Source organism: Cydia pomonella, chromosome 14 (assembly GCF_033807575.1).
Source record: "Cydia pomonella isolate Wapato2018A chromosome 14, ilCydPomo1, whole genome shotgun sequence".
NCBI lineage: Eukaryota > Metazoa > Arthropoda > Insecta > Lepidoptera > Tortricidae > Cydia > Cydia pomonella.
In genome coordinates, this window is record NC_084716.1 from 21,417,128 (window position 1) to 21,438,725 (window position 21,598).

A 21,598-nucleotide genomic window follows, 5' to 3' on the forward strand; every position below is an offset into this window, starting at 1 on the left:
ATTTTACTTTCCTTTTCTCCACGAACTGATCGTGAAAGTACTGAACGGGCTGATATCAGACAAGCCGGTGGGAATCGAGTTCTTGGAACGATCCGCCACTGATACTTATTGAGCTCAAACTCGACTGACGTAAGAAATAAGTTAGCCGGCGGTGGAGAATTTAAGGATACGCGTCGCACCTTAAGATCATCTGTTGATCATCTGCCTGAAAATTACATTTATTAACTTTAATTGAGACATTAAAGCATTTTGATTAGTTCTGTTATTAAAGCATTATTAATAGTTTTTTTAACCGCCTTCATTTCAGTATTAGATGCAACTGATTAAAGCCTATAATAAAACGACAATATTTAAATAATATTCCCATTGACTCACGGGAGCTTCATGTTGCAACACCGGTTAGGTCTTAATACGTAAAGCAATTCGCTTACTAATGCTATCATTTGACAAACGCATAGCGATTAAATGTCAAAAACTCAAAATGCAGGCGTAACAATAGCAATTACTATAACGATTATCGACTATGCCACAAATGACACTAACGTGACAAATACTCAAGATTTGTTGTTGTTTAGTGTTTTTTTTACTCGGAATCAGTAGTTGTAGTGGTTGAATCAATCGGTACACGTAGTGTAGTTATATACAGAGTGTAGTGTACAGACAGAAGGCCGGAGCCGGTGCGAGAGGACGTGCGGTGAGTGACCCCGTTTGTAGGTTATTGACCTGCCGAAAATGTTTCCAATAACTTTTTATACCTACATATACATGCATGCATAACTTTGGTGGCTTTGTGCTAACGAACGATTAAGTAAATTTTACAGATAATGTGAGTTATCTGATGTGTATAATAGCGGTTATTTGTTAATACATATGTCTTATTGGAATCGAATTGTGTGAGTGAGGATTTCGAGATAGCTATTGTACCTAATGTTTTGTTTGCGTGATACATTATTAGTAGGTAAGGAAACCTAGGAAAATAGTCTCCTGTATATATTAACCTAATTTATAATTTTGGGTTTTTAAAGACGGCAACGTGTAGGTATATTAGGTACTAACATTAAGTATACCTGCCTGCAACTTAAGTACGTATAAATACGTTTTATATTTTTATACGTATCATGTAGGCGTATCAACATGTGTACCTACATGTATTCCAGTTGAAATACCATTAGTATATATTTTACTGAGAGCTCTCACTGATTCAGGTTTTTAAGCCATTAAGGTTATTTATAAGTACCGCTAAATAACGGAGCCTCGTGACGTTTAAGCACCCCTGAAGAGTGATGCTGGCGAAATTACCGAGGCCTTATTTATACCTACAACCAAAAAGCTTACGTATTCTAGTGGCATCTTTGTCTGAATTTGTCCTCATAAAATTGCATTAATAAAAATACCTGACCATTTGTTGGCTAGAAAAATAAATACTGCCTAACCTGACTGTACTTATCTAATGATATTTATACCTTCTAGACATGTAGGTATTTATTGAGACATGGCCACACACCCACCCACCGCAGATAGGCTGTCGCAATGCTCCCACTTATCATTATCACTCTGGCCGTTGTTTTTATTGCTTGATTTAGGCCATTGACTCCTTATCAGTAGGTATTTATTGACCACATAATGATCGCTTCACATGACGCTCGCGGTGTCTCTTAAAATCGAAGTCTTACATTGAAATAAGTACTTTTAAATTCTACTCGTACGGTTAAAGCATTCTGAGTATTGAGCGTGTGTAATGAGTAACTCCTTCAGAATCAAGTGTAGAACAAAGACAAGCTGTCTGGCTTCATGGTTTGGGTACCTTTATTAAATTTTTTATGGAGTTGTAGGTCTCCATAGGCTATGCAGACTGCTTACCATCAGGCGGGCCGTAGGCTTGTTTGTCACCGACGTAGTATATAAAAAAATCCGGACCTTTTAGATTGATGTTGTCAGATATAACAGGATATAATAACATACCTACACACCTGCTGTAATTTCCTAAGACATTTTAGTAAACAAAATAACTGCCTGATTCTTACGGCTGCCGCAAGTTTCGCATGTTATAACCACAACGATGACACGCGAGGTCTCAGTTATTGTTTCTTCCCAAATTGCAGCTGTAACAAAACACCAGAAATCCAGAAATGCGGTTAATCATCCTCGACGATGCCAAGGTGGTGGCGGACTGGGCCGCGAGGTTCGTGCTCCAGCGAATTTCGGAGTTCAAGCCCGGACCCGGCCGACACTTCGTGCTGGGGCTGCCCACGGGTGGGACACCGCTGGGGATGTACCGACGACTCATTGACTTCTATAAGGAGGGCCGGCTGTCCTTTAAATACGTCACTACATTCAACATGGACGAGTATGTCGGTAAGTAGGTAGCATAACTAGCATACACAATTAAAATCTCCATTGTTGGCAGTGCCGGATTAACCATTAAGCAAAATAAGCACTTGCTTAGGGCACCACGTCTAGGGGGGCACCAAAATCATATGAAAAAAAAACGCGCAGGCTGCATCAGCATCGCAGTCGTAATGTAAGTACAGTACGTAACTTCTTGATACGTGTGCAAGTAACCATCTAATAACGAAGGGTCGTAAGAGAGTTAGGACACGTAAGCACATCTCCAACCATACGCGGAGGCCCTCAAAGCTCATGGCCAAAAAATTTACAGGTAGTTATGGTCCACCGATTTTCTCGACGTAGATTACCGATTTTGTAGCCAAAATTGCTCTCTTGCACGCCAGATGTGTCGGTCAGGCCGAGTTGCTGCAGAGCCGCGATCCTGCGACCTAATAGGGTTGTTTCCAATTTTTGAAACGCTTGTATTACGTTCTATATTAACTAAAAGTTGCCCTAAAATTTAACTTCTATACTAAAAACGGCTTTGAATATGTTAAATTAACAAAATATATTTTGACAGATGCTTTCGCGTCCAAAACGCTCTTTGAAAATTGTGTGACGTCACAGTTTACGGTTTGACACATAACTACATACACACGTAGAAGATACGAGCTGTCAACTGACATTTGTCATTTGTTGTTTATCGCCTAACTGTCAACAGTGTCAATCCGAGAGTTGTGACGTCATCAGAATGACGTTTCGAGTTTGGTCACGTGACGTGTGCCAAAAGATATTTTAAATTCAATATTTACAAAAATATGGTCATTAAAAGTAGTTTAACATGTTCTTATAATCCAATAGAATTTATTGGGATACAATTCTGCCCTAAGTTTTGTAGATGGAAACAACCCTATTGTCAAAGTGTTATAAAGGGCCCCGCGAAGGCCGAAAACCAAAAGCATCTTATCAAATTGCGGTTTCGAGTTAAGCAAAGGCAGTAGGAGAACCGTGATTACATAGGTTGAATTTCAAGCCACTCTTTTGCAGTTCGGCGTTAGGTCTTATGCGACGCTAAGGGCTTCTACTTTATGCAAACTGCCTCACTTTCACTTTGCCATGGATCCAAATCAAAGCTGTTCTCTCTCGCAGCTGGGTCTCCTGCCTTGCTCACACCTCGCCATTGGTTGTATTGTATGATAACGCGCCGCGATCGGACGCTCCGGACGCCCAGCCATTCATACCTGGCCATTAGTCAAATTCAAGCCATGCTCGACCTTTGGCCTCATCCGTAAGCGCCGATCGAAAGCTCCGCGCGTTCAGCCTTATGAAAAGCTCAGCCTTAGACTTGCCTTTAAAAACACTGATTTAAACTTTCACGATTTAGGCCAATCAAATTAGATCCAGAAATAGCGTTTTGAGGAATTAATTCCCAGCAAGCTGGAAATTGTTTTAATATTTTCATTTGGTCATAAATACCGTGTAATCCAAGTTTGCTTTATCCCAGCATACATTTTGGGATCCTTAAGAGATATTTTTTTCCCGTAGATGATTTCCTGTAGCTTAGCACACTCGATGTAGAAGGAACCTACTATCAATTACAATAGCACTTGGTGAATCTGACACTGGTAAGAAGGCGTTTTCGGATTATTAACATGATTTTAACAAAAATAAAAAATGTCGACCTTTTTTTACAATTTACGACGAATACATATTAAGGTACCTTCAATCAATCAATATATTTTATTGCAAGAACATATGTAGTTAAATTACATTTCGGATCCTCAGATATCAATTTTAATCATAATTAGAACAAATTTTCAGTCAGACGTACCGTTTTTGATTTACAAGCAAAAAACTGAAAAAGAGGAAAGATTTATGCACACCTCCTGGAATGGAGCAAACTCGCATTACACGCATTTTTAGGACCAAATTCGAAAACATTAATTTTATTGGCCTAATTGTGACACATTATTATTTAAGAAAACGGGACTTAATCGCGTTTGATCAAGTTCTAAAATTACCTCCAATGGCTAAGCCCCTACTGAAGCTCGGCCTTTGCCCTCACACGAATGAGCTTCGTAGGAAAGCTCTAGAGGTTGCAAAACCCTGTGCGGAGTACGGCCTATGTTTTACGTCTTCGCTTACACTTGGACATGGTTGGCTCGGCCTCCGGCCTTATGCGAAGCACGGGGGTGTCGAATTTGCTGACACTTAACCTTATGCCTACTGTCAATTTCCGTAATAAAATGATGTGATGGATTGAAAATTCTATTCTCAGAAGTAATGCGACAATAAACGTCACTCAATTTACCAAGAAAATTCAATGTAATCTTGATGAGGGGGCACCATGATCTAGAAATGCTTAGGGCATCAAAATATCTTAATCCGGCACTGATTGTTGGAATATGTGTGAAATGTATGTCACTAATCTTAACGAATTTAAAGATTGGTTGTACCTACTCTACAAACACTATATGTATCTCCCAGATTCGCAATAAATAATTAATTTAAATTGAAGATTGATATAATATGACTAACTTGCTCTTGCTTTCTTTACAATAAACTAAGATGGCTTAAGCAAACAAGCAAGCAAACGTATATACGGGACTGTCACCGTATCGCGTCCCGTATTTGTACCTGTCCCGTATATCGATACCGCTGTAGAATGATCAGAAAAATAGTCACAATTATCTCTGTGTAACCAGTTTGTTTACCTATGTAACTAAAGAAAGGGTCATAACAATGCCCAGCTATTTATGTATTTGCAACCCCCCCCCCCCCTCCCCCTCCCGTAACGCCATTACTACCCCAATTACCCATTACCCCATTGTCCCGTATCAGTTCCGAATAATTATGGCAACCCTACTTATACGTATGATAAAGCCTACATCCTCCTCGTGGCAACTGAACTCGTCATCTACCGTTCTGAATCTGATGTCGTTCGTCCTCCACCTCCTGTTTGTGTACATACTTATTTGTTTTATATCATTTGACCTTATAAAATTACACTAATTTCTTGTTGAATATATATAAGACTAGAGCCAGTTTGAAATTGAGATGAGGTGAGTCCTACGAGTACGAGCGACTTATGCGAATAATATCCAGTTTTTAAATTGCGGTGAATTTACGGTACCTACTTATTTATTGTTACAGGCTTGCCTCGCGACCACCCCGAGTCGTACCACTACTACATGTGGAACGAGTTCTTCAAGCACATCGACATCGAGCCCGGCAACGCGCATGTGTTAGATGGCAACGCGCCAGACCTGGCCGCCGAGTGCCGCCGCTATGAGGAGCTGATCGCGGCCGCGGGCGGCGTGCATCTGTTCATCGGTGGTAAGAACTGACAGCAGCACTCGTATAACGGTATTTGCGTGTGTGAATCCTCTTGTTTTAAATCTCACAAAAGTCCTTAAACCTCAGTGATTATTTTCACCAAATCCTTCATTATCGTTTAGACACCATGACACCTGGCGTCATCTACGTATACTTCTTTACGGCACCAAAGTTCCAACGTATGGATTGATGAAAAATCTTTATGGAAAGTAGCATTGTGGAATACAATAATAGTCTGCTACTGGTTTCTTGTTCCTTTCAAATACGTCAGATATCTTCATCAGATAACTTTTCAAATAGTCGGCTTCCCTACCTACTAATTGTAACCGTTACGTTACTTGCTTGCTACGTGTGGCAGGCATCGGCCCCGACGGGCACATCGCGTTCAACGAGCCGGGCTCCTCGCTGGTGTCGCGCACGCGCGTCAAGACTCTGGCCTACGACACGCTCGAAGCCAACAAGCGGTTCTTCGGCGGAGACATCTCGCAGGTGCCGCGCCAGGCGCTCACGGTCGGCGTGGGCACTGTCATGGACGCCAAGGAGGTCAGTTACTAGCCAACATAAAATCTGTTTAGTCTTGGTGTAGACGAACATATGAGATAGCCCTGCTAAGCGCCGTATACATCTACATGTATACAACCTACGTTATAAAAACGTTACTTATCAGGACATAAGGAACAAGAAGAATACAAATTTGGAGAATTAGTGCCCTATTAAAATTATTTTAAACTAGTTACTCACGTATTAAAGTAAAATAAACGCGAGGATATTCGACTGGAGCACCGACTGCACCGTCTCTACTGATCGAGCGCGTGAGGTCTACATACACGTTACACGTCGCTTCAGTACATATATAATGCTGAGCCTAAGGGAATTTAAGGTTTTATCTGTTGATCTGCAAGAAATACAGGGTCCATACCTACAGCACAAAGGAATGGTAGCCAGGAGAAAATCCAGGAAAAACATTAAGCATTTAGCTGACAAGTTCGGGTGTTGCAGGTCATGATCCTGATTACGGGCGTGCACAAGGCGCTGGCGCTGTCCCGCGCCGTCGAGGAGGGCGTCAACCACATGTGGACCGTCTCCGCCTTCCAGCAGCACCCTCAAACGCTGCTCATAGCTGATGAAGACGCCACCCTGGAGCTGCGGGTTAAGACAGTCAAGTACTTCAAGGTAGGTGTCACCAGATGTGGACCGTCTCCGCCTTCCAGCAGCACCCTCAAACGCTGCTCATAGCTGATGAAGACGCCACCCTGGAGCTGCGGGTTAAGACTGTCAAGTACTTCAAGGTAGGTGTCACCAGATGTGGACCGTCTCCGCCTTCCAGCAGCACCCTCAAACGCTGCTCATAGCTGATGAAGACGCCACCCTGGAGCTGCGGGTTAAGACTGTCAAGTACTTCAAGGTAGGTGTCACCAGATGTGGACCGTCTCCGCCTTCCAGCAGCACCCTCAAACGCTGCTCATAGCTGATGAAGACGCCACCCTGGAGCTGCGGGTTAAGACTGTCAAGTACTTCAAGGTAGGTGTCACCAGATGTGGACCGTCTCCGCCTTCCAGTAGCACTCCAAGCATTGCTCATAGCTGACGAAGACGCCAGACGACCACAATTGCAGAAAGCCTATATCTCAAAATAACATGGTAGCAAAACGACTACCTAAATAGACAATATTGTTAGTTGCTGTCTGGATACACCACCTACTGTTAATATGCATGTAATATTTCTAAGCGCCACAGACTTTTCTCTATTCACCTAATCTGTTTTCTGGTATATTTTATAACGAAATTGGCATGATTTACTAGCAGCATGTGTGTATGAGGCAGGGGAATGCATGGGGTACACTCAGACTTACCTTTTACCAATCATTGGCGCTTTTCGATTCGATTAATACCTACAATTAATTATTAAGTATCAACGCCTTGGGTGATGTGTGACATGACACTCGTACAGTGGATAAGTTTAAGGATAATGGTTTTCTTATAGACAATACGTACTTTAAACAAACATATTTTTATTTAGACAATATCAAACTTCACAATGTTCTTGATAAAGTCTCTTCTATTTAATGTAGTGTACGCTCAAGACGAATTAAAATGGTTTTCTTTGTTATTTGTGTATTGAGATGAGAAAATATTACAAGGGCCAATATACATGGCTCTGAGTTAGTTTCGAGTCCTCCTTGGATTAATCACTCGATGGCAATCATTTCTGTCAAAAGTACTGCACTTCGAAATACCTAGACATCCATATAAGAATATTAGGATGACACGAAATAAACAGGGGACCATGATTCTTGGTTTGTTTATGGACAACACATCGTCCAGAGCGGGTGTCTGAGTGTACCTGTGTGTGTAGGCGCTGAGCGAGGAGCACCAGCGGCTGATTGCCGAGCTGCCCGTGGACAAGCAGAGCGTGCTGCACTAGCGACCAGCACGCCCGGACCGAGCTTCAACAGAAGCCCCAGCGCCAAGCCTCCGAGCCCCAACAAGGCAGGAGATCGCCACGAACAGACACATACAAGGGGCAAAGCAAGACCAATCCAGAGTTTTAGTAAATTTTAGTAATTTCCTCGCTCGCACCATTCTGTTTGGATGTGTAATATATGTTAATCTTTTGTTTGGATATGCAAGCATTAAATGTTTTTTTTTAAATGATACTTGTAAAATCACACACGTCATCTGAATATTTTAGATCAGGCCCATATGTTACTTATAAGATTTAACTAGGGTAGCCTAACCCTTTAACCTATCTACAAGATCAATATTTTTTTAATTTTTTACTATTAATTATAAGTCTGTTGGTGATGGTTAGATTTTACTCAAAACGAATATAATTATGTACTTTGTAATCTAGTCTCAACATTAAGGGACCAAACAGATTCACAAATGGAGAATGGTTTCAGAGCCTCATGGATGTGCACAACAAGCTGATCGAGGACACGTTCTGACCCGAGGACGGCAGAGGGCCACCAACTGGAACCACCTGTTAGCTTTTATAATTTTATACAACTGTTAGATAAGATCAGAATTGTAATGAATAAGCTATAAATGAATATGTATATTTCGAACTCTTGTTTCTTTTATCTATGGGTAAACACTTAGTCAGGTCATAAGTTCTGACACAAAGGTTTTGACTGATAAAATGTTATATAAAAAAAAGTTTGCCATGATTTGAAAGCTTGTTTTATACTGATCAAAACGAAATATAATTAGTTTACAATATTTAGATCGCGACTTTATTTACTACTTATTTACTTTGAGATTGTTGTTAGACGCAAATACGCGGCTGGATAGTGAAAAAATATATTTCACAAAATGTTAATAAATAGGGTTGTTTCCAAATTTTTGAAACGATTGTATTACGTTCTATATTAAGTAAAAGTTGCCCTAAAATTCAACTTTTATACTAAAAACGGCTTTAAATATGTTAAATTAACAAAAAATATTTTGACAGATGCTTTCGCGCCCAAAACGCTCTTTGAAAATTGTGTGACGTCACAGTTTACGGTTTGACACATAACTACATACACACGTAGAAGATACGAACTGTCAACTGACATTTGTCATTTGTTGTTTATCGCCTAACTGTCAACAGTGTCAATCTGAGAGTTGTGACGTCATCAGAATCTTCAATGACGTTTCGAGTTTAGTCACGTGACGTATGCCAACAGATATTTTAAATTCAATATTTACAAAAATATGGTCATTACAGGTCCCCTAAAAGTAGTTTAACATGTTCTTATAATCCAAAAGAATTGATTGGGATACAATTCTGCCCTAAGATTTGTAGATGTTAACAACCCTATCGGTTTTTTGTATGAACCTTCTGTGTTAGAGCCTTATTCTATACCAGTATTCAGTTCTCCGTCAAGTCTGTACTTCACCTCCCCTTAACACTGAGGGTACTTTTCAGTAACAACTTATTTTTAACTGCCATAACGAGTACTCGAGTAGGTTGGTAAAACATGTACAGTTGCAATTTCGGCAGGCCAATACACATGAATTATTGTTTTTTTTTTTAATTCCGTTAATTTCAAGGGTGCATTCCTGATCTTATATAAAGTAACTTTCTCGAAGACACCAGTATTCTAATTAACTCCATTTCGGAGCTAATCAATAATTAATTTTATCTTATAAGGCCCCTTACGAGCGTATACACTTGCCTTAGGGCCTGTTCACATATTGATTAGTGTTTAGTACGAGTGTATACATTTGCTACTAAATGAAGTACTATCTCGGACGATTGATGTTCGAAATGACATTGATATGTCACAGTTTTCAATTGTTTCGTTGAGTTAAATGTAATACCCGAGTTGCAACAACGCTATATGCAACTATTAATTACTATTTATAAAAAAATTGAATAACTATGCCATTTAGTTCCCTTAAACGTACTTACCCATACCCCGGAGTTAACGGAATTCAGAAAAATACGGTGTATATATCTAAAGAGAGATAATTAAAGACCCAGCTTTTGTTTTATGTAAGATTCAACAATGTAAAAATGATAAATAAATAAACAGGGGTCAAGATCACCTTGAACAGGCCGCGTATTTTTTGCATTTTTTTTTATAACTTTTTCCGAATATTACACAGAATTATGGAAAACTCAGACAGCAAATTATGTTAAATTATAAGCTTTCAACCCATGACTAATATAGGATCTGTACCTAGTAACTTTTTTACTAGCAAAAATTCACCGTCACAGGGTCAACAAAATATGGTTGTAAAAATATGTTGTGTATGGTTGTTTAGAGACAAAATAAAAAGTTTTTGGCAAAAATTAAATTTTTGGTACAAGCTTTTATCGCTGACTGTACTTTTTTTTCAAAAAACCCCCAAACACAATTAGGTTGCGTTGTTTTATCACAAGAGGTCCTATGGCTACCTCCTGTCTCCATCATCAGATCAGCTTTATGGTACCATAATATTGCATTGTTACCCGACTTACATGTATGCAAATTTTCAGCTTCATCAGAAACCGGGAAGTGGGTCAAATTTAACTTGCAAGATTTGTCCCATACATACTAACAGGGCAAGTTAAATAAAAGCTTGTAAAAAGTATAACAATGTATTCTTACACATTAAAAGGCATGGAATATAGTAGCATATGGAATAACTTTAACTTAATTGTCTCACTGAAACTCCTCCGTCGACAGTATGAACAGGTTTTTCACTTTTGTATACTATTAAATGAGACAATTTCGAGATTCCTTTTCATGAAAATCCTCATTCATCAATGTAGGCATATTACAATGCACTCATGAAATTTGCATACAGTTTTTAGTCACTTCACTCACGTCACTTCTTCACAGTTACCATATAAATACGAGTAGGCGGGTCCACACAGAGCGAGCATACGCGCGAGGCAATTTCCTCGCGCACAAAACGGTCAGTGTAGACGTGACTCGAGACAGCGCGCGCGTTTTCCTCGTCCGAGCGCGACCTTGGCTGAACCGTTCGGTGTCGGTTATTCGGCATGCTCAAAGGCGCCTCAGACGTTTGCTGTGTTTGTTCATGATGCGCGTGGTTATTTTGTTCGTACTTACGTTAAAAGTAGAATATGACAACGTTGGAAAAATAATAATACTAATAACGAGTGTCGCAAATTGTCGGGTCGTTGGTTTCTTTCTCATTTTCTTTTAAATTGCTTTAAATTGCAAAATAAAAGAAACTTAAGCCACTGAGTCATTTCGTGTGGCGCCATTTTGAACAGCTGACTGAGAGACGCCATCTTGCCGAGCAAATTGGCTCGGGTGAGGCAAAAGTTAAACGAGCACGAGGCCGGCCGTTTGCCGTGCGAGGAAAATTCCTCGCGAGGCTAATCGCTCTGTGTGGACCCGCCTCATAGTTAGTATTTATAAAGTATCACTAGTCGCCCCTCCACGTCACCAGTCCGAGTCCCCTCCGCCGGCCACGCGACACATGCGGGCCAGCAGGCCGGCCAGCTGCAGCGGCGCCGCCAGCCCGTCGGCCACGCGCATGTGCGTCACCAGTCCGAGTCCCCTCCGCCGGCCACGCGACACATGCGGGCCAGCAGGCCGGCCAGCTGCAGCGGCGCCGCCAGCCCGTCGGCCACGCGCATGTGCGTCACCAGTCCGAGTCCCCTCCGCCGGCCACGCGACACATGCGGGCCAGCAGGCCGGCCAGCTGCAGCGGCGCCGCCAGCCCGTCGGCCACGCGCATGTGCGTCACCAGTCCGAGTCCCCTCCGCCGGCCACGCGACACATGCGGGCCAGCAGGCCGGCCAGCTGCAGCGGCGCCGCCAGCCCGTCGGCCACGCGCATGTGCGTCACCAGTCCGAGTCCCCTCCGCCGGCCACGCGACACATGCGGGCCAGCAGGCCGGCCAGCTGCAGCGGCGCCGCCAGCCCGTCGGCCACGCGCATGTGCGTCACCAGTCCGAGTCCCCTCCGCCGGCCACGCGACACATGCGGGCCAGCAGGCCGGCCAGCTGCAGCGGCGCCGCCAGCCCGTCGGCCACGCGCATGTGCGTCAGCCCGACCTCGCGGATGAAGGCCAGCCGCAGCTCTTCGCTGGCGTCCAGCGTCTTGCACACGCGGAAGATGTTGGACACGATGTCCTCGGCCGCGTAGCCTAGTTTGCACAGCTTCGCAATCACCTGCGAAAGATCAATAGAGTTGACTTTACTGAGATTGAGTTGTATGAGATGCAAAGAAGATTCTAAGAACAAGGGGTTAGTTAGTCTTATAACTTTAGTTCGTTAATTTCCCGATTTCCGATTGAGCTGAAATTTTGCGTACATATTTAAATCAGATGACAATGCAATATTATATTATGATAACGTAGAGCTGATCGGATGTTGGAGACAGGACGTGGCTACAATAAAATAATAATATGCAAACCTCGGCGAGAAACGGGGTTGCCGGCTGCGTATCCCTATTCTATATCTACTCCTATGCCTGCAACCCTTAGTTTCCCGGCCTCTTAGTAATGTAGTATACAAGCGTTAGGTTGTACATACCTTATAGGCCTCATGTATATCCTGCCTGGTGCAGGCCTCCAGCATGCCCCGCACGAGCATGGGGTGCGGCTCGTCGCACACCCTGAACACGCTGTCGGGCGCCACGTGGCGGAAGCCCTGCGCCGTGGCCTGCAGGTTGTTGAGCGCGGCGCGGAGGTCGCCCTGCGCCGTGAACACCACCGCGCTCACGCCCTCTTCTGTGTACGATAGCTGCTCTTTCTCGCATACCTCTACCACCTGCATCAATATTTAAATAGATGCAAACATTACACAACAGACGATGTAGTCCCAAGAATTCAAAGAGGGCTATATACCTCATTTCTAGGAATATTTCAATCTCAAATTTCCGGTCTAGAAACTAACGATAAGCTAAGAAGAGTAAGACTAGGTCTGTCACGTTCAAATTAATTCTGATGCTTATTATGTAATTCTGCCTACTCAGATCTGTTATTCAAAAAAATATTATTAATAAGTTTGAAATTGGGATAGGTTTCTATGAAAAATCACTAATTAAATTACAAAGTTGCATCCTACAGTAGGTATTTAAGTGTTAACTGGCCAAGCTCTATCGTCTTGTCTTTGCAAATAAATTTATAAGTCGTCTGAAAACAATATGATTATGATATACTGACCTTAGCGAGTATCTGGGCATCTGTAAGCTTGGAGTATCGTAGCACAGCACAGCGTGACTGTATAGGCTCAATGATCTTCTCAGAGGTATTGGCAGCTAGCGCAAAACGCGTGGTGGCTGAGTACAGCTCCATGGTGCGCCGCAGGGCCTGCTGGGCACCCTCTGTCATGCTGTCAGCCTCGTCCAAGATGACGATCTTGTGTCTTCCCGGTGGCAGTGTCACCTACAATCAATGTCATTAAAAATGTAGCCTATGCCACAGGGTCTACAATAAACAAATCAACTAAAACCTTCTCCATTTAAATCAGCTACTGAGTTTAGAAGCAATATTGAAAGGACACAGGACAAACTGAGCTATATTTTCATGGCACTGTTTTAAATTGATTTGTTTGATATATAATCAATAATTTCCCTAGCAGTCATGTCTACTTAGTACTAAACAGTAACACAGACTACACAGACACCGCATTTGCAAAGAATACAAAGTCACCACACATAGGTGCAACTTTACTTGTAAAATGGTCAGATTCAAGCACAGCTGCCATACTAAATTTGTATGGGAGCGCGTATGTGTGATGACCTAAGTCATCTAATGTGCTCCGTCTACTAAATAGGCTGGTCCACACAGAGCAAGCTTACGTGCGAGTTTTCCTCGCTCGGCCGAGGTACGTTTTCTGCGCGAGGAAATTGCCTCGCGTGAATACTCGCTCTGTGTGGACCCTATTCAGGTGTACCTTATTTTAAGTCTAAGAAGAAGAACATATGATTAACCTGTACCCTTAATCATATGCTTGGTTCTTGATTAGAATTTTAGTTTGTTTTGCTTATTAACAAATTAACAAGGTTTATTAGGAGAGTCCACACAGAGCGAACATACGCGCGAGGCAATTTCCTCGCGCGCAAAACGGCCAGTATAGACGTGATTCGGCCGAGGCAGAGCGCACGTTTTTCTCAGGCGAGCCGAGCGCGACCTTGGCCGAGCCGCTCGGTGTCTGTTTTTCGGCATGCTCAAAGGCGCCTCAGTCATTTACCGCGCGGGTCGGGACGTGTTTGTTTGGTGCGCGTGGTTATTTTGTTCCGTACATCAAATTGGAAAAAAAAAGACCAATGTAGCAAATTAATATACTTTTACGTAACAAAATACATGATATGGGATGCTAGAGATTTCAACTATATAAATAGGGAAATTAGAGAGGATTGTTGTTTAATTTGATTGTAAATTGACGTGCCTCGGCCGAGGCACGTCTACACTGACCGTCTACCGATCAGTCTACCGAAGACAAAGACTAACACTGGAAAACGTGCACCTGTATACAGAACATGCGACCACTACAACAAGTCTCTTCTCGAGATCGATCTATTCTCAAAATCCTGCGCCCAGTTCAAGACAGCAGTCACAAATTTGTATAGAAACAAGATCATAAATACCTAGGTAACTTTTTCCTTCCTATTTAGTTACTATATACTAAGTTTAAGTTATTAGTTTAAGTGCATATATATATACACTAAGTCTCTCTAAACACTTGTAATGTTGTAAACCGCATGTTAGTGTTAAGTATTAAGTGGTATTAATAAGTTATGTTTTTCGTGAGATACGTATATGGAAGCATCTGTATTTAAGGACATTTATGCTATTTAAGTTTTTTGTTCATGCCATGTATGTTTTCTGTGTTATCTCCTCAATAAATAAATAAATAAAGACCGGTTTGTGCGCGAGAACATTGCCTCGCGCGTAAGCTCGCTCTGTGTGGACCCGCCTATTTAAACATAAACGAAACGTAAATTCACGTAATAACGTAAGTATCATATAAGCTAAGAACCATTTTTATAAGTTGTATTAGGATAAAATATTATGAACACATTTTTTTTAAATCAAAACAGGGTCTAAAATATTCAAGTTTGGATTACTATCACTGCAATAATAGTAAATATATTGAAATTCTAGATACATATGCGTTGCAAGCAAACAGAAAAATCCATATCTCAAATATACTTAAAATATATATATTTCAGAAGTGATTGACATGGCTCAAGGTATGGGTCACTGTGACCTGGCGCTATTTATAAAAACTAAAAATATTTCTGTAGAAGGCTAAAATAAACTTTATTGGCTGGTTTTAAAGCTTATTTCATGGTAATACTGTTTGATATTGTACCATTTTACAACCTTTTGTATGAGGGACAAGGCAAAGAAGATTTTTCTCACACTGTACAGTCAGCATCAAAAGTAACGGATTCAAGAAGTGATTCATCCCATCCATAAATAATATTTCCCATATTACTCCAAAATACATCTCTAATAGGGGTATTAGAGTCAGACCAAGATAAGTTGGCAGCTATTTTGTTAGCCCAGCCTGTGCAAGTGTTAAGCAAACATCATAATTTCATAGAAGTTTGATGTTAAAAATGACACTTGCACTGTCTGGGCTGCCATTAGTTGCTTGGTCGAACTCTTAAAGCTAGTAAACATGAAAAATGTTCATTCCTACAAACTGCAACAATTACTATTTTTTTTTAATAGGACAGAAAAAAAGTAGTTCGTAAAAATGTTGCATAATTTGCTTATCTGGACGGCTTCATAAGCAGCAATTCATTTACCATATGCGCCATGCTTGAGACCCATTTGCTGAGTTTGTTTGTGTGGTTTAGCTAAAAACAGTTTGTATGGCGGCGTAGGAGGGGATTTAAATGAATGAAATTGTATGCTAGATGCATACATAGAAAAGAATAAAAGCTCAAAACAAATTCGTAGTTCCTTTAACGAGAAAGCTGAAATACAATGAATGATTGACTCATATCAACTGTAATGAGCTGACTATTATTAATAAAGTTGTGATTTTATTTAAGTGTAACCTTCTGTTGCGCGAACATCTTGATTTTGTTGCGCACGACGTCGATGCCACGGTCGTTGGAGGCGTTCAGCTCGAGCACGGCGTCCTTGAACGCGGGGCCCAGCAGCGCGCGCGCCAGGCACAGGATCGTCGTGGTCTTACCCACGCCGGGTGGCCCCGCGATGATGATGTTGGGCGCGTTGCCCGTGCGCGCGAACACCGCCAGCCGGGCCACAGTATCCTCATTCCCGACGATATCCGCGAACGTCTGAGGCCGGTACTTCTCAATCCAGGGCAGGTGTCCCGCCGGCTTGCTCTGGCTTGCTTTCGACGCCTTCGGCTCCGGCTCGTCCACCTCCATTATAGTTATGTCGTCGTCACTCATTGTCCTGACTGATTTACAAAAGCAATATAGATATAAAACACGTTCACTTTCCTGAAATAACGTTGGATTTAAATTAAATGAAAAGAATAATGTAAATACGCGCGCAATGCGCGGTTGCACTTGTCAAATTTATTTGACAATTGACATTGACAGTAGACTACAGACTAAGCTTTTGTTTCACGTTAATCCATTAATATTGTTTAAGATATATGTTTAAACGACTGTCCTGAAGTAGCACACGTATAGAAGTTATCCTAAACTAGAATGGTTTTACATGACAAAAGGAGTCAAAATGACAGGTGATTGACAGAAGTGAACACCAAGGAAATCCCTTTTTAGGTAAACAAAATTTCGTTTCCCAACCAAAACCTGAAATAGGCAAATAAATTTGCCTCAAAAAGTTCACTCTTTTATACCTACCTCGTTTTAACAAGGTTAATCATTTAGTTAGTTGAATGCCAAATATCGAGCGGTGAATCATCACATCACATCATCTACTGTATTTACGCATAGACAGGTAAACACGTCTCCAAATGCAATTAAAGACTTAATTAATGTAAACTAATGATTGTGTCCATTCTATGGAACCCAATATCATGATATATTAAAAGATTTAGCAACTAAAATTATGTATACAAATGTCCTTCAGTGTTTTAATGATATTGGTACTTGACGGCAGGCTAAGTTGAGCAGCTACAATGGAGTGGCTGTTCGGGCACCGCATGACGCCGGAGGAGATGCTGCGCAAGAACCAGCGCGCGCTGAACAAGGCGGTGCGCGACCTGGAGCGCGAGCGCGCCAAGATGGAGCAGCAGGAAAAGAAACTCATCAACGATATAAAGAAGTTGGCCAAAGAAGGGCAGATGGTACTGTCTAGTGTTTACATATACTAGTACTAATGAAAACACTTAACTGAACATTTTGAAATAATATTTCTATAAGGAGTATTATATGAAATAGAAGACATGGCTGGAAGGACTAAAATATGGACCAGATTAGTGCAAAATAAGGAAGAGTGGAGAAGATTGGGGGAGGCCTTTGCCCAAAGGCACACAGAATCGGTTATCGTAGGTTAAGGAAAACCTATAGATACAGTATAAAAATGTATTTCTGATATGAGGCTATAAATAAATAATAAATAAATAAGGAGTATTAAGTATTTTCAAAGAGAATTTGAAGTAGAGGTGGATTGTCTATGAAAATTTTGTACCCACAGTAAATTTATTATTTATTTATGAACGCACAGGCAGCTTATAGCTGATATATGCACATCAATGTCCTGCACTTGTCTTTTGTCCATTTATAAAGTGTTTGTAGAGTCGGTTTTTAAAAGAGTTCACTGAGGGTGCACTGATTATGGATTTGGGCAAACTGTTCCACACTTTATCACATTCACTGCTAGACAAAAAACGGCGCACTACCCCAGAAACCAGTGGTCTATAGCTGCGTACAAAACAACCCGCACAGCGGGTTGTCCGGCATCTGAACAAAGTTCACGAGCGCCCACCAGGTGGGTTCCCAGCAGTGAATGTGTTGTTAACTATGCCACATGCCACTTTCACTGCGATCTTTCAACACACGATTAAAACTTTTAGAACGCCATTTGACTTTGATCCTTATTCTTTCACTGATATGTGTTCAATTTGTTGAATATCAAAGAGTGGCACCATCTTACTAGGCATTGGCTAAAGGTTGCGGCACCATCGCCAAAAACAATGCCGCCTTACCTTTGGCCTTTGATCTTATTAGATGGCTCCATAAAACGTACAGGATAAGAGCTATGCAATTGAAACTTTTTATGATTAATAGCCCACTACTGTCATCATATCCATTTTGTTTATCTGGTATAACCCGAACCCAAGTTATGAACTTATGAGGGTTCAAAAAAACGACGAAGCACTAGACTACCATGGCTCCAGATAATTGGACATTTCCTATGTTTACTTTTAATGTAGTAAAATTATTTATTAATCAGGCAGGCAGTTGAAACAACTGATAGTTCCTGTATCTGAGTGATCTTCACTTAAAATGTATATTTTGTGCTTGTTAAGTATTTGTAGATAGACAAGAATGGAAGAAAATGCTGGACAAATACCTAAATATAATTGCAAAGGCGATTCGGCAGAGGCCTAGGTCTAGGAATTGTTAATATAATAAGGAATTGTTAAATAGACTGCCAACAGTTCGTATAATAAAGGCTTTAAAAAAAAAAGTATTTGTCTAGTCTGTTCTTAAACTGATAGAATGTCTGCTGAGACCATGTCTACTGGTAGTTTGTTCCACGATTTGACTACACTATTGCTGAGAAAATGTCTGTGGGGGTTGTTTTTAGATAGTTCAGATATTAACTTATATTGGTGGTCTTGCAGACGGTATTCTTACGCGGTTGAACGTTTCGATCAGGTCTCCGCGCTCTCAATGATCTTTTAATGTTGTGATGTTGTTGTTGTGTTGGCCGCCTGTTGTTTACCTCTATCTTCATGTTTTTTATGTGTTTTCATGTACATTTTTTTTTTCAGAGGTTGTGCAACAAAGAGTATTTGTATTGTATTGTCACAACAATACACGCTTGAAGCTCACAAGCTTCAAATTAATGAGAAATTGTGTGTGTCTTCAGGATGCAGTAAAGATAATGGCGAAGGACCTGGTGCGCACACGGCGCTACGTGCGCAAGTTCATGCTAATGAAGGCCAACATCCAGGCTGTCGGCCTCAAGATCCAGACCCTCAAGTCACAGAGCACCATGGCGCAGGCCATGCGCGGCGTCACGCGCGCCATGGCCACCATGAACAGGCAGTTGAACATGCCACAGATACAGAAGATTCTGCAGGTTTGTTAAATATCAGCTGTCTGCACCGCAAATAAAGCTACTTCGCCCTCTACAGTATGCACAGTGCTATCTTTTATTTCTGATACCAGCTTTTAGATGAGATGACTTTAACAATATCCAACACCATTAGGTTCCATTTTTTATCACAGAGTTCCTATGGCCACCTGTCTCCATCATCTGATCAGTTTGATTCAACTCCATCAAATAGGTCTAGTTTAGCTTGCAAGATTTTATTACATTCAGATAACGGGAGAGGTGAAAGTGAATAAAAGCGTCTATGAATTATGTTTAATTATAGTAATTTAAGTTCGTTGTTCTGACCTTTATATAAATATAGTTAAATAACAGATGTTGTGTATTCCAGGAGTTTGAGAAGCAGTCAGAGATCATGGACATGAAGGAGGAGATGATGAACGACTCCATCGATGAAGCCATGGAGGGAGACGAGGATGAAGAGGAGAGGTAGCTGCACTTTCATCTTCCATATTATTTATTAACACACCATAGTCCACATTGTTAACTCACAATTTGTAAATTATATTGCAAAGACAAACATCAATTAAGAGTCTTGCTGCTGTTGTTATTATCAATCTAGGACAGCTCGGTGTTTGGGTAAATCAGACATGTCCGTGTTCGGTTTTGTACAATCCGGCTGATTTTTTATGAGTTTTGTAAAAAATAAAATGTTGGCTTAGTGATGTATTTGTTTCCAGTGACGCGGTGGTCGGACAGATCCTGGACGAGCTGGGGCTGCAGCTCAACGACACGCTGTCCGGTCTGCCGCAGGCGACGGGCTCGCTATCGATATCTGGTGAGTTTTTTTATTTTACATGTTAGCGGCTTCATTCGCTATGAAGTCGTTAGGTGGCATATATTTTTATCCCACTCCTCCTGTGTCTTCAACCTTTGGGGAATGATAAAACAGAGTTAAGGATCTTTTATTCATCAAGTTTGTATTTAGTGATGTTAGACGTGTGTGGTTGCAGCGAAGACACCCGCGACGCCGCAAGCGGTGGCGGGCGGGTCGGGGGCGGGGGCGGGGGGCGCGGCGGGGGCGGGGGCGGGGGGCGCGGGGGGCGGCGCCCCGGACGCCGACGCCGAGCTGCAGGCGCGCCTCGACAACCTGCGCCGCGAGTAGACACGCGCGCGCCGCTGCTAGCACTACACTACGAGAGCGACGCCACCAGCGCCACAGAGATACTATCATGCTAACTGTACACAGGGTCAGTGATCCCAGTGGGGCAGTGAGAAGAAATCTGACACTATAAATATTACGATCATTACAACAGCTTAAAGTTAAACAGTTAAATAATATGACTATTTTAGAAATAAGAACTAATTCGTATCGAACCATATCGGTGGTTGTTTACGTTCGGAGCCTCCTCTTTTTTTATTCTATCAAATTATACATGCGGATAGCTACAAAAACAGATCGATTTGCTTCCTAATTTCGCTGTCTAGTCTCCCTGCCCACTTCGAATTGCTAACTCTGTAGTAACATTTCGTATGGTCTTTCAAAAAATCGCTTTAGCTTCGCACGAATTGTACTCGTGTGTGCTCGGTAGATTCAGTCGGATTTTTAATTCCGATCTAAAACTATAATCAAAAACAAACAGCTGAGCGAACAATATTGAAAAATATCTTAAAATTATTCTGTTACAAAGAGACAGAATATTTTGATAAGGGTTCTCACTTACAGATAACTATAATAATTGACGTGTTTGATGACGCGCACAGTTCATTCTATTGTAAATATGTTGCAAATATAAAGTTTGAAATACAATAATCAATATTAAAAATCCGTCTATACATTTAAAGTGATACAAATTTTCACGTGAAATACAATAATAAATAATATGACATGTATACTAACAGAGATTCGTTTACAGTCAGTAACTGCATCATCTGTTACATCGTGTAAAAAAATACAGAATAATTTTACTTTCTAGGGATCTGATAATCATGTTACCCCATAAATAGGAAGTTCCCTTAGGACAGGGGTCCAAACTACGGCCCGCGGTCTGAATATGGCCCACGATCCTACCTATCCGGCCGCGAGATAATCCAAATTCCGTACCACTTGGCCCCGGCCCGCGGGTCAAGCAGCTTGGGGGCCCTCGACTAAGAGGACCTGAAGAGCCTCAACCAATAGCAATCAATTAAGCTAGCAACTCTGTATAATGGTACCGCCCACAGCGGGACGTCTAAGGAACGCAATGTTGTTATTATAATAATTAAGTTTATCTACATTTTAATAAATATTTTTTTATTGAA

The 21,598-nt window shown here is 41.5% G+C and overlaps 3 protein-coding genes across 8 annotated transcripts; 2 read left to right on the forward strand and 1 right to left on the reverse strand.

Annotated features, from left to right (window-relative positions):
- Positions 1 to 502: 502 nt before the first annotated feature.
- Positions 503 to 8,731, forward strand: LOC133525199 (glucosamine-6-phosphate isomerase). Of its 4 annotated transcripts, none has more exons than XM_061861482.1 (6): positions 503 to 694; positions 2,103 to 2,355; positions 5,482 to 5,664; positions 6,023 to 6,207; positions 6,664 to 6,837; positions 8,020 to 8,731. In XM_061861482.1, the coding sequence occupies exons 2-6, from the start codon at positions 2,130 to 2,132 to the stop codon at positions 8,086 to 8,088; spliced, it is 837 nt and encodes a 278-aa protein (XP_061717466.1). In that variant the 5' UTR covers positions 503 to 694; positions 2,103 to 2,129; the 3' UTR covers positions 8,089 to 8,731. The 4 variants fall into 4 exon arrangements, with proteins under 4 accessions (XP_061717466.1, XP_061717469.1, XP_061717467.1 ...); XM_061861485.1 differs by having other exon boundaries at positions 8,567 to 8,731; XM_061861483.1 differs by lacking the exon at positions 503 to 694 and adding an exon at positions 753 to 958.
- Positions 8,732 to 10,715: 1,984 nt separating this feature from the next.
- Positions 10,716 to 16,638, reverse strand: LOC133525197 (replication factor C subunit 2). Its single transcript, XM_061861480.1, has 4 exons — positions 16,132 to 16,638; positions 13,280 to 13,501; positions 12,648 to 12,884; positions 10,716 to 12,284 (listed from the first exon to the last, which is right to left on the reverse strand). The coding sequence occupies exons 1-4, from the start codon at positions 16,492 to 16,494 to the stop codon at positions 12,057 to 12,059; spliced, it is 1,050 nt and encodes a 349-aa protein (XP_061717464.1). The 5' UTR covers positions 16,495 to 16,638; the 3' UTR covers positions 10,716 to 12,056.
- A 114-nt stretch (positions 16,639 to 16,752) lies between these two features.
- On the forward strand, positions 16,753 to 21,598 carry LOC133525202 (charged multivesicular body protein 2a). 3 transcript variants are annotated; one of them, XM_061861490.1, is made up of 6 exons: positions 16,753 to 16,833; positions 17,174 to 17,360; positions 19,112 to 19,324; positions 19,689 to 19,786; positions 20,038 to 20,135; positions 20,311 to 21,598. In XM_061861490.1, exons 2-6 carry the CDS (start codon positions 17,193 to 17,195, stop codon positions 20,460 to 20,462), a joined length of 729 nt encoding a protein of 242 aa, XP_061717474.1. In that variant the 5' UTR covers positions 16,753 to 16,833; positions 17,174 to 17,192; the 3' UTR covers positions 20,463 to 21,598. The 3 variants fall into 3 exon arrangements, with proteins under 3 accessions (XP_061717474.1, XP_061717473.1, XP_061717472.1); XM_061861489.1 differs by having other exon boundaries at positions 16,774 to 17,011; XM_061861488.1 differs by lacking the exon at positions 16,753 to 16,833 and having other exon boundaries at positions 17,167 to 17,360.